This window comes from Dicentrarchus labrax, unplaced genomic scaffold (assembly GCF_905237075.1).
Source record: "Dicentrarchus labrax unplaced genomic scaffold, dlabrax2021, whole genome shotgun sequence".
NCBI lineage: Eukaryota > Metazoa > Chordata > Actinopteri > Moronidae > Dicentrarchus > Dicentrarchus labrax.
In genome coordinates this window covers 10,031,508-10,046,109 of record NW_026136703.1, presented here as the reverse complement: position 1 = coordinate 10,046,109, position 14,602 = coordinate 10,031,508, and the positions used below count along the sequence as shown (strand labels likewise).

At 39.7% G+C, this 14,602-nt stretch overlaps 1 protein-coding gene across 7 annotated transcripts in view; it reads right to left on the bottom strand.

Annotated features, from left to right (window-relative positions):
• Positions 1-14,602, bottom strand: part of LOC127358580 (palmitoyltransferase ZDHHC14) — a 44,180-nt gene that overhangs the window by 21,205 nt on the left and 8,373 nt on the right. For 6 of the 7 annotated variants that reach the window (XM_051391750.1, XM_051391786.1, XM_051391790.1 and 3 more), the window contains exon 3: positions 7,042-7,202. In XM_051391750.1, coding sequence (XP_051247710.1) covers positions 7,042-7,202 — 161 coding nt within the window. Of the gene's footprint in view, positions 1-7,041; positions 7,203-8,425; positions 8,498-14,602 lie in introns of all 7 variants that reach the window. The other variant, XM_051391778.1, reaches the window with a different exon arrangement.

Sequence of the window (14,602 nt, the reverse complement as noted above, 5' to 3'; positions counted from 1 at the left end):
GGTATTGGACGAGGCTAGAATATGAAGCACAACACAGTTGCTGCTGCTTCCCCCTGGACTTCTGGCTGGTTAATGAAGCCTGATGAGCTCAACAGTGAGACAGAAAGACAAAGAGATTCTACTGGACAATTATTAAAAAGGTATTATTGGTCATGTGGCAGTGCCTTTCCTATTAACTAATCTGAACCCTGTATGACACAGCACAGACTGTGTCCTTCTTTCCTGCCTGTATATTTTATGCCATTCAAGTGCATTAATATAGAATGTGTGTCATAAGTCATAATGGGTGGAACAAGAGAGAGTAAATGATCGCCATACATGGTCAATCCAGGCCAGCTGGATTACTCAGTAACAAGTTTGTTTTTCATGTCTGTTTGTTCCTTGTCTTTTCTTCTGTGTGCTCCCATAAAACAGCTCTGCAGTGACAGCTCTATTCCTGTACATTCCTATTCGTCTATTCCTGTCCCCTGCAGCTCGATCACCCACTGACTATGATTTCTTTATCTCTGTCTTTTTCATACCCATGTCACTATAAGCCTGGGGACTACACAACAATGAAGGAAGACTGAGAGGAAAGAATATAAAAGAAAGTTATTTTGCCTAAGGCACTTTAAATGGGTGTAAAACGGCTCTTTACAGCACACATGATCTAAATGATATGAATGGCTTTTAAGTTGTAGGGGGTGTGGCTCAACCTGTGACTATGTTATATGAAACTGTCCTGGATGTTGGGGGTTTTTTTTCAAGGAGATGCTAAATAAAGAAAGCTTCACTTTAGCAAGGAAATAAAATATATGTTTCCTACTGGATTAAAACAACTAACACCTTTTAACTTCCCATGGGTAATTAAAAACAACTCGTAAAATACAGGGAGACACTGCATGTGTTCCTCATACTGCTTGTTTAAACTCCTTCTCATCCTCTCTGACAGCCACTTCCAAGCAGTTTCTTTCCATCTTTGTGTCACACTGACGTCTGTTAAAAACGTCCTCCCTTGCAGATATGCCCCTTTTGTCAGTCATAATAAGAGAGGATAGGCTCAGGCTGAGGCCTATGTACAAGCAGTCCACAAATGTATAAGTTGAGATGTCAAATGGCTTAGTAATAGAGCCTGTTTCCACTGGCTGCACACCTATTACTTATTATTCAGCCAATAACAATGAAGTCAAACATGAATGTGACCGAGGGCGGCTGGCTACACTGAGAGCAGGTTGGGAGAGAGGAAGCAAGTCGCAGAATGAATTATAATGGGATCATTCAAAACAAGGTATTAATTCATTCTTTACTGCAACAAGACAAACGTCTCCGCATTATGGTTAACACACATTACAATATATTGTCGTTACAAGGGCAAAGGGGACTTTAACATGAGTAAAACAGACTCTGCTTCAGTGCAAGGGTATCTCCAGACCACATCTTAAGAGTCAGTGGTGCATTCTGCCTGATTTATTTCACTCTTTTAATTTCTAAAGTTGGAGGCCAACAAGAGGTCAGAATCAATACAGTCCAGTGAACTGCACCATCTACAATGATTCATTTAAATTGGTGCCAGCTTTTTGATGTTTAGTGGCATTTAACAGTGCAGTGGTCAGCATTCAGGGACTACAAATGCCAAGACTGAAATAAGTAGCCACCTCTAATATCTTGTGATGTTCAAGACACGGATAATAATCAAAAGAGCCTCAGTTTATTCATGGTACAGTCTCCAATTTGCCTCCAGCCAAAGCTAAGTCAATGCTACAAGCAGACCTACAAGGTGTTAAAATCTGACAAGCGTGTTTGCAGCATCTTATCACTACAGGGAGAGGAAGCTGCATCTAATGTGATTAAGCTAGCTCTCATCGTAGAATGGCTCTCTCTGGTGATGGACTGTGTATTTGAGTTTGGCATCTGAATTAAGTTTCTGGCGCGGATACTGACGAAAACAGTTCCAACAAAACACAAAAGTGATAAACACAAAGTAATTAAAACAGGATGAAAGTTAGAGAAGAGAGTATTATGTGTGTTTGATGATAAAGGAATATTGCGAGAAATATGCTTATGTGCCTTTTTCCTTTAATATAAAAAAAAAGGACTCAAATTTGATCACAAGAAGAAACAGCTTATGTGATTAGACGATTCCTGGTTAATATGTTAGGTTTGTAACTTTTAACAGTCCACTGCCTCGTTCATTATTCACAAATTACAAACAGTTTATTTCTTGATACAGTTAAGTGCAGTTGTGGAAATAAGAAACAAGTTGTCCATAACTAAAATATGAAAAGCACAGATAATTTTCTGCTAACTTCACTGGGTCTGAAAAACTGTCTCTTACCCAGAATGCAGTTCTTATCAGACGGTGACAAGTGTGATAAGTGCATGACCCTGGCATACCCACAATGCCTGTTATTTGTCAATGTCAGTCCACCATTGTCTGAACCAGAGAGGAAATTAAGAATTGAGAGGATAATTGATTACAACAGAAAAACGAGCAAAGAAGCAATGTAATGGGGTAAAGGGGAAAATAATTTAAAAAAAAATCACATTCTGTCTCAATTCTCACTACCTAATATCAGAATTTTATTATACTTCCAATGAACAAAAGAAAAAACAAAGAAAGCAGTGGGTCGCACTGCTGGCCCAAAGGCAAAAACTACTTAATTAATAAAACATTTTAACCACAGGGTCTTTGTCAGGGCATAATTTACCCTGTAAAGTGACTCATACTTGTGCAATGCAACCATTTGCATCATACTACATGGACATATTCCTGGCTTTACTTAGCATGCATAAGCTTCTATTCAAATATTCCCATAGAACATACACACAGATACATTCACAAATTGAAACAAAGAAAGAAAAAAAAGTATGTACTTCAGAGCACATCCATATCGACTGCTCCTGCAGTCATGAAAAGCCTAAATGTCATTGCATCCTCCACTGATGTGCTCATCTTTCCTCCAGCAGCACAAACTCTAAGCCCTCCAAAAGCTATTTCCTCTGCTGGCCTTGAGTCTGGCTTGCAGCTTTGGAAAAAACAGTGCGGCTGCCCTGACATTCACCAGCTAGCTTGGACCATATTAGGTGGAAGGAAGGAAACAGGCAGCTCTGACCATCTCTCACTCTGATTAATGCTTCAGAGAGTCTTTTGGATTTGGCATGTGGTGGCTGAACTGATGCCAGCCTGTCTAGTCCTGACATATTGGGCAGGCAGGCAGACATGCAGAGACATCAAACGCGGCACACTGAAGAGAAGTCAGCTCTTGTCTCCATTTCAAACAGGGATAAAACAACAAGCTATGCTACCTTTCCTGACCCCACACTCTCCCCCAACAACCCTTTACAAGAGTACATGGTATTTGAGCTGCATTGGGAGTACACTGTAGAGTTTCGTATGTTTCTCATATATTTGTACATGTGCAAAAATGATACATTTGATTTTGTTTGAGGTAGGCTATCTTCAGGCCACCCACTCTGACCTCCTTTTCACACGCTAAAGGATAAAGCATTTGGCAGAGAGTAGAGATATCTGCTAACAATGATGACAGCGGAGGCCTAGCTATCAGCTTTCCCTCCTAAAGCACACGGAGCATGAGGGACCTTGATATCTCATATTGTACAGACATTGGGTCCTCTATTGTTTAGTCAACAGATCAATAGGAGCGGTGTTGAACTTGAGCCTTGTAGCACTCTGACTACAAAACATCATCATCTATTTATGAGGCTGCTGGTGAACTGAAAAACTTCTTGGGCCTCTGGTAGGTGGCGTATTCAGGGATTTTTGTTTTAATTACTTTTGTTAGCTACATGCATAGAATACACATGCACACGATGGATACAAAATATAAATCAGAGGTAATTTGCAACACCCAATAAGCTATGCCTACTACTAAGGATTTTGTATAGAAAATTTTATTGGCGATACATGTATGACAGTTGAGGAAAGTGTGCAAGTGCTGAACATCATTTGCAAATTAAGAAAGCATTAACTGAACATATGGGAAACAAAGCCCGAAGTGATAAAGAGCCATGACATTATAGCAGCACTGACATGAGAAAAAGGTTCCCATGCTGGCTGAGCGCGTCAGCTGCTATTCTTAATATCTGCGTCTGCACAGTTACATAAGGACATATTGGTTAAAAAAAGAAGAAGTTGTGAATAAAAAAGGACAGAGCTGTCTCAGTCAGATGAGAAAGAAAATTCTAGGAATGAGTCCTGCTGTAGGTAAAAGAGGAGAAGGAATGATGAGCACTTACAAGAGCAAGCATGTAAAAACATGCATACACAGGATGAATAAAATAAAAGTGTAAACATATTCAAGACAATAAGCAAGTGGTAAGAAACATAAGGAAGAGAGACACAGAAAGAAACAGGTATAAGTGCTTTCTCTTAGAAGATATTGTGAGGAGGGTTGGGGCTGGATGATCAGGCTAAGAGCTAACAGATGTGCTACAAATATCTTGCATGTCAAGCTGCCACGCCATGGCGAGAACCAAACAGCACTGCACAGGTCTGGACAAAGGAACCAGAGAAAGGAGGAGGGAGAGCGTGTTTGAATAAAAAACCAGAGACACTACAATATCAAGACTAACAGAGACTGACAGAAACAGAAAAGAGAAAACAGGAAGAAAGAGCAGCAATAAGCAACTCTATAAATAAAATGTATTTAAACAAAGCATTTCTACCTTTTTACTGGCTGTGGGAAAACGCAGTGACCTTTACCTCTCATCTTAACTCTAACATTCCTAGCTGAAGGATAGAAACCACCTGAAGTATTTATGTGTCCGTGGGTGTGTGCGTGTGTGTGTGTGTAAAATGCCCATGCTTCAAGCCAGGTTCTTTCAAATGGAAGATAATGGGACCCATAATGGCACCAACACTAAAACAGTCAATTACTCTACTGGCAGATTGAATGTGGATGTTTCAGGGAATGACTACAAAGACCAAAGGGCATCAAACAAGCTATTCCACAATTAAAACAAGCTTTGCCTAATTCATCCAAACATTTTCTTGGAAGTGAAAAACACTCACAAAATGTTGTGGCCATGCAACTACACTAATTCACTGGTCAAAATAATCCAAAACTTGATGGATGAGTACAAGAGTGTGTCTGGCTAATCATTTTAATCAACCTCAATTTGTAACTTCCAAGTGATTGAGATACTTTAATTGTACTTTTTTATCATCTGTCTGTAAGCATGATGTCCTGGACTGTATTGAAGACTGCGCTGTGTCGAGCTTCTGCAAACCCACATCTCAGCAATTAAGCTGGTGAGAAAGATGTTATAACCAATGTATATACCAATAGGAAAAACTACTAAACTACAAACATACTAACCATCAACTTTTCCACCTGTGTGTACACAGATTCAGCTACAGGCAACCAACAACAACATGACAACAATCAATTGTCTGTGAACAAGAGATTCCAGTTTGGAAACAGCCAATTTCTACGCTTGAAAATGCACAGCACAAAAGCCAGCTGGGATGAAATGATGGTGGAGAGGGGGGCAGTGTGGTATTTGGGTCAACACTGTTCATATTTCAGCCTTTAATTTGTTTACTCTCTGAAAACGCTTGCCAATATAACATGGTACTTTTGCACAGTGCCGTTTTGGCCCACTGCTCCAAGCTCTCTGTACTTTACCTTCTCTCCAAAAGCTTTTAAGTCTCCTAATGAGATTAATTAAGCCAGTCCAGAGTTTGTTTAATGAGGCCCCAGTGGCCTGAAGCACAGAAAGGACCAACACTGGGAAATAGAAGCTTCACTTCCCAAATAAAAAAGGACCAAAAATTTAAATGGGATTTTTAAAAAGAGGGTTTAAAAAGTTAACAATTGAGTAAAGTGGTGATAATCCACTTAGCTACAGGGCAGTGGGGACACTTTTGAAGAATGGGGATTCAGTCCTGCAACTTACTGGCGAGTAACTAAACTGACACCAGTATAAATTTCAGTCTAAGTGCCCTTAATTGTCTCTCTGCCTCCTCTGAAAGAGGCCTAATGTAGCTGACTACACTCTTAACCACACAATTTTAACAACTTCTATATGGCTGATGGTTACATCTATGCAGCGGTCTTAAGCAATATCTGAACATGTAACATTTTCGCTGCTCTCAGATTGCCTTTCTCAACATTTGTTTTGATTATTCTGAGCACTACTTTAATAACTTTTCTGATGCTGAATACAGCAGGTCAGTTATCCATGAGATATCTTAAATATAGTGGAAATTGTAGAGAAAAGGAAGTCTTGAATGACTATTTGTCAATTTGTCTCATTCTCAATTTTTGGCTCATCAGTAAAAAAAACAATCATCTGCATCCAGATACTTTCTTGCATTGATGCATTTAATTCAAAATCAATTACTGATCTTTATTGATCTTTCTATATGTTATGTAATATACTGTAAACAGTGAGGCATCCACAGACTGAATCCACATCACACAATGTAGTCTCGGCAGTTCCTGACTCATGGCGAGCTACCGTCAGTGCTGTGATGCTGCTGGTAATTCACTTACACCATATCAAGTGGTTCCTAATGCACCAACAGTTTTACCTTTCACATCACAAATTTGATTCAGAAGTTATCCAGATGAAATTTATGTGTCAGGTAATACATCAGACAGGGCCCTTGGAGAGAGTTGGAGTGAAATAAACAGATCAAATGCCATTTGGTCAAAGCAGAGCCAATACTTCACCTCAGCCTACATGCAGAGTGCCTTTACAGTCAGTGGAAGCTTGATCCCCATTTCTCTGACTACACAGAATCACACCCCAGTCACATCAGACAGATAATCTGGCACTCCGTATGGGAAGTTTTTAAAAAGGCACACACTAGCTCCCCTGGATCAGCACCACACTCAGACAAATACAGTATCTAAGATAGAGGTAACCATGAGCTCACACAGGGAGGGAGAGCCTGGATATACAAAACACTGACTGAAAATAGTTAGAAAGAGTAAACAAGGGTGAGAGAACACATCCAGAGAAACGCTGAGAAACAAATCCCCAATAATGTTTTCATTCCCATTTTTCATATATAAATAATTCATTTAGTCTTACCTATTTGCCTCTCCAGGTCAGCTGCTTCATCAGGGGTGGCCCTGGGCAGGACCCCTGGGTCGCTGAAACTGGTTCTCAGGAGTGTCCCCAGTACAAACATAAACAGCACACCTCCTATGACCGGGATAACTGGGGTCAACTCCAGCGCCAGGAACGGACAACTGGTAGGACAGGAAGAGATGGGGAGAGAAAGAGAAGTAAGCAAACTTGTAAACGAGAGACACAGGGTCCAGTCTGACTAGTAATGCTGTTGGCCTGAGGGGCAGGTAGGTGTCTGTCTAACAAAATACAACAGGAGCATGTAAATATTTGTACAAAACACTGAAATTTAGGAAATGGTAATACCTGTGACTTGTTGGTTAATGACCAGTAAGTGGATATAACCCCTTAACAGAAAGGCACACACGTAAGGGTCAGTCTTCTGTGTTGTAATCTGTTCTACTGAGACAGTTTAGTATAATCCCATTAAATGTCCAACAGGTGGTTATTAAAGTAATCACATTCAGTCCCACAGGGGTGGGGCACAGCCTGCCGCACAGCCTGCCACATCCCATTTCATTTGTTAGTGTCTGGTCTATTGGATTGGGTTTAAGGTCAGCAAAGAGGTGCCATTCCAGACAAGGGAAATTACATGTGGTAACCATATGTTTTGAGGGATGCTGTAGAGGAATGCAAACTAGTACTGCGAGTTGAGCTGGGATTCACAATAATACTAGTGTTTAAATCTGAATACTTTACAGTGGACTATCCTCAAAATGTCTTCTTTTACTATAGGAACAGGTGATTCGTTTTTCTACGAGCTCCATTACTGAGGAAGCAGTATTTGTTGCAATGAAAATACACTGAAGGAACAAAAAGCTGGTTGGGAGAATAGGTATGACAGGCATTTACTAAGTACATTTACATACCAGTTATTTCAAGACCAATGCAGAGAAACAGTGACTTTAGATCATAAATAAACTGAAGCTGCTTAAAGAGACACTGATGGCGACAGTATAGAGACAGTGGTCAACCACAGTGGTTACACTGTTGAACCACATTGTTTTTCCAAATGCATTTTTGCTGCGACAAAAATGCTACATGACAGAAATGCCAACCCATACAGCCCTTCTTTAGATTTATCACAGCAGCGTGTTTGTGGGTTTTTTTTTTATAATAACATCTCACCAGCCTTCAGATGGCAACACCTTGGGAGGGCAGTTACATCCGCCGATCCATGCCAACAACAGTTATTCTGATTAAACAAGCCAAACTATATTTAGGCTTGCCATGTTGTGCTCCATCAATGATAATGGGTGAGGAGGATGTAAATATGGACTTGCTGCATTCACTTAAATGTTATGATCTGTGCTAATTGGGGTCCTAGCATCACCTGCACACATACCATGCTTTCACCTGAACAGCTGGAGATGAATGCCCTTCAGACAGGGGAAAAGGTCAGCCAACATATGACGTCCTAGCAAACAACACAAAAATGTACGAATGTGACGGTACACTTGCAAGTTGCCCTTAAGCTGAGTAAGTCAGTTCACTATATTTTTTTTATTAAAAAAAAGACCAAATCTACATCAGGCGCATACAATACTCATGCTGTTTTGAAGAACACTTAAGATGTGGCAAATACACTTTCTATAATTCATCCCATTACCCCATCTGAGTGGACGCTGGCCAGTCCTGCTGTTCCTCTACATCTGGAGTGAGACTGAACTAAGCAAAAAACACTGGGTTGTCTGGGACATCAGCAGGGGGCTGCAGGCAGGACAACACTGTGCAGCATAAACATTTCTCCTGTTAGAAACTTGCCTAGAGTTCCCAAGGTCATTGTACTGGACACTGACTGTGTAAATCTACAATATACACAACTTATGTCAGACACTTGCTAACAGGGCATTCATTTTACAGCCATCAGTGCTTTGTCATTGTTCCCCGGCTTCAGTCTTCTGAACTGGGCTGGGTGGACACACATCATCCTTCCCATCTCTGGCTGAGGCAAAGCTGCAGACCAACTTTCTGCTTATAATCTTCCAAATCAGTCTGTCATTGTTTAAACAAAAAGCAACTCTGTTGTTCCTGGCCATCAAATACTTTGTCTGCAAACATTGTAAGCACCAGTAGCACGTATTCAGTTGAACTATTTGTCTCCAAATTCATACCATACTGCAGACATAGTAAACTTTACTAGATACTAGGGCTGCTCGATTATGGAAAAAAATCATAATCACGTTTATTTGGGTCAAAATTGAAACCACAATTATTCAAACGATTATTATTTTTTTAAACTTCAGAAACATGCTGCATTAATTGGACATTTGTCAAAAACACTTTGCAAGGAAGTCCTCAGTTACACTTTCCTTTCCCCATAAACATTTGTAAGTCTCCGCGTTACCTGTTCAAACGAAAACAACGAGACAGGAGAAGACTGCAACTAGTGTCGCAACCACCGGCGCAAGTATAAATAGTTACGGCGCTCCCGTGACTTCACAAGGTCGGGAACGGCGAGTATACCGAGGGCATGATGTGCAGTGCTTGCTGCGGGGAGGGACGGAAATACGCTGTGGCCGTTTCCCTCCGATTTTATTAGTTTTGAGATCGTTTGGCCCCAAAACCGTAATCATGATCAAATTTCGATTAATTGAGCAGCCTTACTAGATACCATTCATCTAGACAACAGAAGTGTACATTACATTGCACAATTATTAGCTTGCAATTACCTTACCCACTTCCAGTATACATGTAGCTGCCAATATTGTCTTCATGTGTATCATAAAGTGCAACATTTGCCATTGAGCAATACCTTGCGAAGAGCTGGTAATAACAAAATGAATGCAATTTGCATCTACATATGTTTTACATAAAGACAAGTTTGATTCAGCTGTTGGAAAGGAAATATATAACAAAAGAATGGCAGCGGATTTCTGACCATTTAGACAGTGCTGAGAGGACAACATATGATCGATCAAAAAACAATGACTTGTCTGCTGATAGCTAGCTTTTCACAGTGGAGCACTAATATTGTGTTATTGTGTCTCTGGCCTGCCTATTCTCTTAGCCCCTTGCTATTTTGTCTCTCTTGTGTGAAGGTAATAATTATCCATGCAAGACACAGTGCGCTGTATGACTGGATATAGTCATATGGATTAAACAAAGAAATTGCTTGCTTGATTTCTAGTAATTCAGTTACTTAAGTAACTGTTTCAGCCCTACACATGGATAATTTATTAAAATATTTTAGAACAAGTTATGGTAAAAACAACACAATGAAACTTGGCTGCCACAAGTCAGTCCCCCCAAAAATGCTGTCTGCTGGGAGAAGACATGCCTGTCTAATTGTTGCTAACAACCACTGTGTTCAAGTCTGGTGTTTGAGAGCACTGTAAGGGTATAGTCCAGAGCTTTGCCGCAGGAAATCATGACATTTCAAAGTCTCATGTCATTACTCAACATCTTTTCATCTACGCATTCAGTCTGTCCTCTATTTTGTCTAAATGGTCACACATCACATAATGAATCCTCCAATTAGAGGCGCTAATGGGAAATCACTGCAGGTGTAAAACAGCTTAGCAGACCTTGAGTGAGGGTGCTACATCTGTAACAATTAACCCAGCCAAGATTGAAATGGTTTTGAAGTAATCAATAAAAAGTCAAGCTCCCCACTGAAATGTCAAATATTCATAAAGGTCATTTAGAGCCACAAATCTACAGAATCGTTTGAATGCACTGCATGTCCTCTCTTTCTATAGGGAAAGCTGTCATGCAGGTTTGTGCTTTCTTCAATGAAAGCATTATTATATTTCAAACCTTGTCATGTGGCTAGCGGTGATGGAGATGGCTGAGAGTACAGCACAAACTGCTGCCTCAGAAGCTGTGTCTCAATGTGTCCGACATCAGGAACATAATGAAAAGGCAGTCATGTGTGATAGAAAGTGACAGGCCGGTAGAAACGGACAGAGATTAAACACTGAAGCCATTAGAGAGGGAGGAGAGATGCGACATCAAGCCTGCCTCTCCAACATGGATCAATAGAGGTATGTGGACGAGCTGCAGGTAGGCAACATCTTGCCTGGTTTAAGATCCCCCTAAAGACATAAATCAATTTTTATCAGTGACTGACCATGAGTGGTGAAGACAATGAGCAATTTGAGAAATTGTCTTTTCTGTTAAGGACTGTAAAGAGTGGATATCAACAGGAACTGGTCATTTCCAAAGTCTTAATTCACCTTTTAGTTTGATACCAAATCTTATATTTAACTGGGACTTTAGGGGCTTTGTTGCCATGGAGACGGACAGTATCCAATGTCAGACATGGTAAATTTTTGAAAGGGAATGTGGTTACCCTGGAAACAGCCACATGAGTGAGCTGAAGCCTCCAAGGAAGAAAAAAAAAGAAACAAAAGACATTCAACAAGACAGAGACAGCATGATGACATTCATTACAATACTTTTAAATGTCTCAACAAACCATTCGATTGATGAGGACAAACAGATTGTTGGATTTGATCCAGAAATAGTGCCAAGACAGATGTCGTCACTGGGTGCTGACCACAGAAGATATCTGAGTTGAGGACTAAGGTGGGGGATGCCTTTATGCTGTATTCGGTCTTAGCATAGTTCTACATTTCTTAGTTTTCAATATTCAGGACTGCTGTGAATGAGTGTGTAGGCTGGGACATGGGATTGGAAGTACTCTATCCTCATTAAGCCTGAACACACTTATATGGCAAACAGAATTAGTCAACCCTGCTTAAAATAATTTATTTTTCAAGCCTAAAACAACAAATCTCTGACTGCATGACTAGGACTAATACTCAATTAAGAAAAAAAAACAAGACATTGAGGATCTTTGGACTAGCACACCGTACCCTAAACAGCAATGTACAGATTACAATACAGAGAACTCTAAACAGGCAGATCATTGGTTACTGTGGGATCATCTAAGTTAACCAAACATTCAGAATAGAAAATATCAAAAATAAACACATCTTGGAATGACTGTCTCAACTATTGTCAATGAGTCCCTGGAGGCTAACACATTCATGTTATTTAACTGAAGCTGCGGTTGTGTGTACTACAGCTGGTTTGGAACAAGTCAAATGTACAAACAATGACTGTAAAAAAACAAGGTCTGTGATGACTGCTCTTTGACAGCTTGTACTGATAATTAATCACCAAAGGTAGGTACCCATTTACAAAACTGTACAGTGTGACTGTCAAAGTCTGTGTGAATTATTGACTGCTGAAGGCAGTGCAATAAAAATATGATAGCTAATTCTTAGGACAAATACCATAATGATATACAGTTAACACATCTGCAAGAGATATTAGTGCAGAGCAAAGAGCAGCATTATGCACAATGAGTAATGACTTTAATCAGAGAGTGGTAGAATCATTCAGATAACAATAAGCAGCAGTATGACACATTGTTGACTTAAAGAAAATATAATGTTTGCTTTGTATTTAAATAAGGAATGATTGTTGCTTCATTCTTGTATTCAACTGGAGTGACTCACATCTCAACATGGTGCTGACACACATGAGCCCAGTGCACAGAAAGGTTAGCAGATCAGACTATGTTATGCACTATTGGTTTGGTTTTGAATCCCATGGCCAAAATAAAGTATTTAAGAGATGTAGGCTGGCAAAATCTCAACCAGAAGCTGTTTAAACAGATTGTCTTTTTCAGGGCAATCAAAGGAGATCACGATTCATAGGTACCCTGTGGTGTTTTCATACCATATTTATTCCTCCTTATGCATTATATTTTGAGAAGGTAAATAATAGACTTTCTTTAATAATTAAATCGCCTTGTTTTACAAGTATATTATTGCTTCTAAAAATGCCTTTTAGAAATTGTTTGCAGCAACTGCCTGTTGGAGAGGTCATTAGGTCTTCAGGCCTTTCTCAGTTCAATCTTAGATAGACATGTACCCATTGAAATATCAATCATGATGACAGTACATAGCTTTCCGTTGGTCCCTTTTTATAAACTGAAGTTTATGTTCCATGTCGTCATCATGACTCAAATGTAAAATATTCTTATACAACAAGTAGGCTATTTCCTAGGATTTGTCTTCACATTTACTGTTGTTAAGTTGATGTGGCTAAGCTTTGACCAATCTACCAGATAAAGAGGAAAATAATTGATGCTAATTTAGACCAAAATATCTAATGAAAATTAAGAAACAGGTAACCCAGCTTCAACTTAAAACAAGTAAATGCATGCACAATCTAACAAAAACAATACATATGAACTTTACTCTCCTTGCCCAAGACAACCAGACAAAATACACACTTGAAACTTTGCTATTTTAGTAAACCTAAAGATCGCAAAGGCAGTTTAGAGATTCTAGTTTAGACTCAGGTTGCATACCTCTCAGCCAAAGCAAACTTAAACCTGAAGCTTCACTTTGAGCAGGAAGCGTTGCAATTCTCAAAAAGGAAATGGAGGGGGCAAAGTAAATGCTCAGTATTGGAACAATAAAAAAAAAATGTAAAAAAATGTGAGGGTTCACACCAGAGTGAGCATCTTAAAATGTTCGAAATAACCAGCCACTCAATAAAAAAAATCATTATTTTGTGCCGGCAATCTACGAGCCACTTTCATGTTTCAGCAGCATTTGTCTGGTGGCTGATGCGGATTTCCCACCCACACAACCAGGTCTCTTATGTTCGGGTCTCTTGCTTTAGACTCACTAAACAAGCACAGGAAGGAAAGGAGTCCTGTCAAAATAGAATTCGATTTTAATACAAAAATTACATTATCTACTATTATGTGCTTATGTATGGCGTATGTTTCATGACACAAATTTCTGTCTGCTATTATATGCTCACTAGCAAAAATCATAGCAATCAGACAAAAGAATATCATTTGAACTGACCAAAAATACTCCTAGTACTGTCACCCTGCTAAATTCTGGTATTATAGTTCTTTTTCAGCAAATGTCCTCTGCAATAGTGGGGACATACCCATTATTTCCACAGAATACCAAAGGTAATCTTTCTACCTCAATAGGGTCTCCCAAGGTTTCCCTACTCTTTTGCCTCCCAAAGGGTGTGTTAATCTCAACAATAATCCAATCCAGATTAGCATTATCACATTTCCCTCTAAATCCTCTTATGATGCCGACCAGTTTTTCAAAACTCAGCTGGGAGTTAAGCTTTGGGGACTTTCATCTCCGCTTGATGTAACCATGTGAAGCTCTCTTCACACAGCACTGTTCACTGGCTGTCCTTTCAGTGTCACCTGAGATAAACTGCACCCTCGTTTGCTTTCTTCTGCAGCCATACAGCTTTGAAGGCAATCAATATCCTGTGATCTGCAAAAAAGTCTGTCAAACCTAGATTATCCATCCTCCAACACTTGCTTGAGAAGAGATATAGTTTACCCAGAGATAGTGATGCAGTACCAAATGCATGAATGTGTTTAAAATGGGCTTAACGTTGTGTTAAAAATGCATTTGCAGCACTTGGCTTTATGGCCTCTCACTCTAAAGTCTCATTACTCATCTGGGCTACATGGATACAAGGCTTTGTCCGCTTTGCCTTTTATTACATTGCTTTTGAT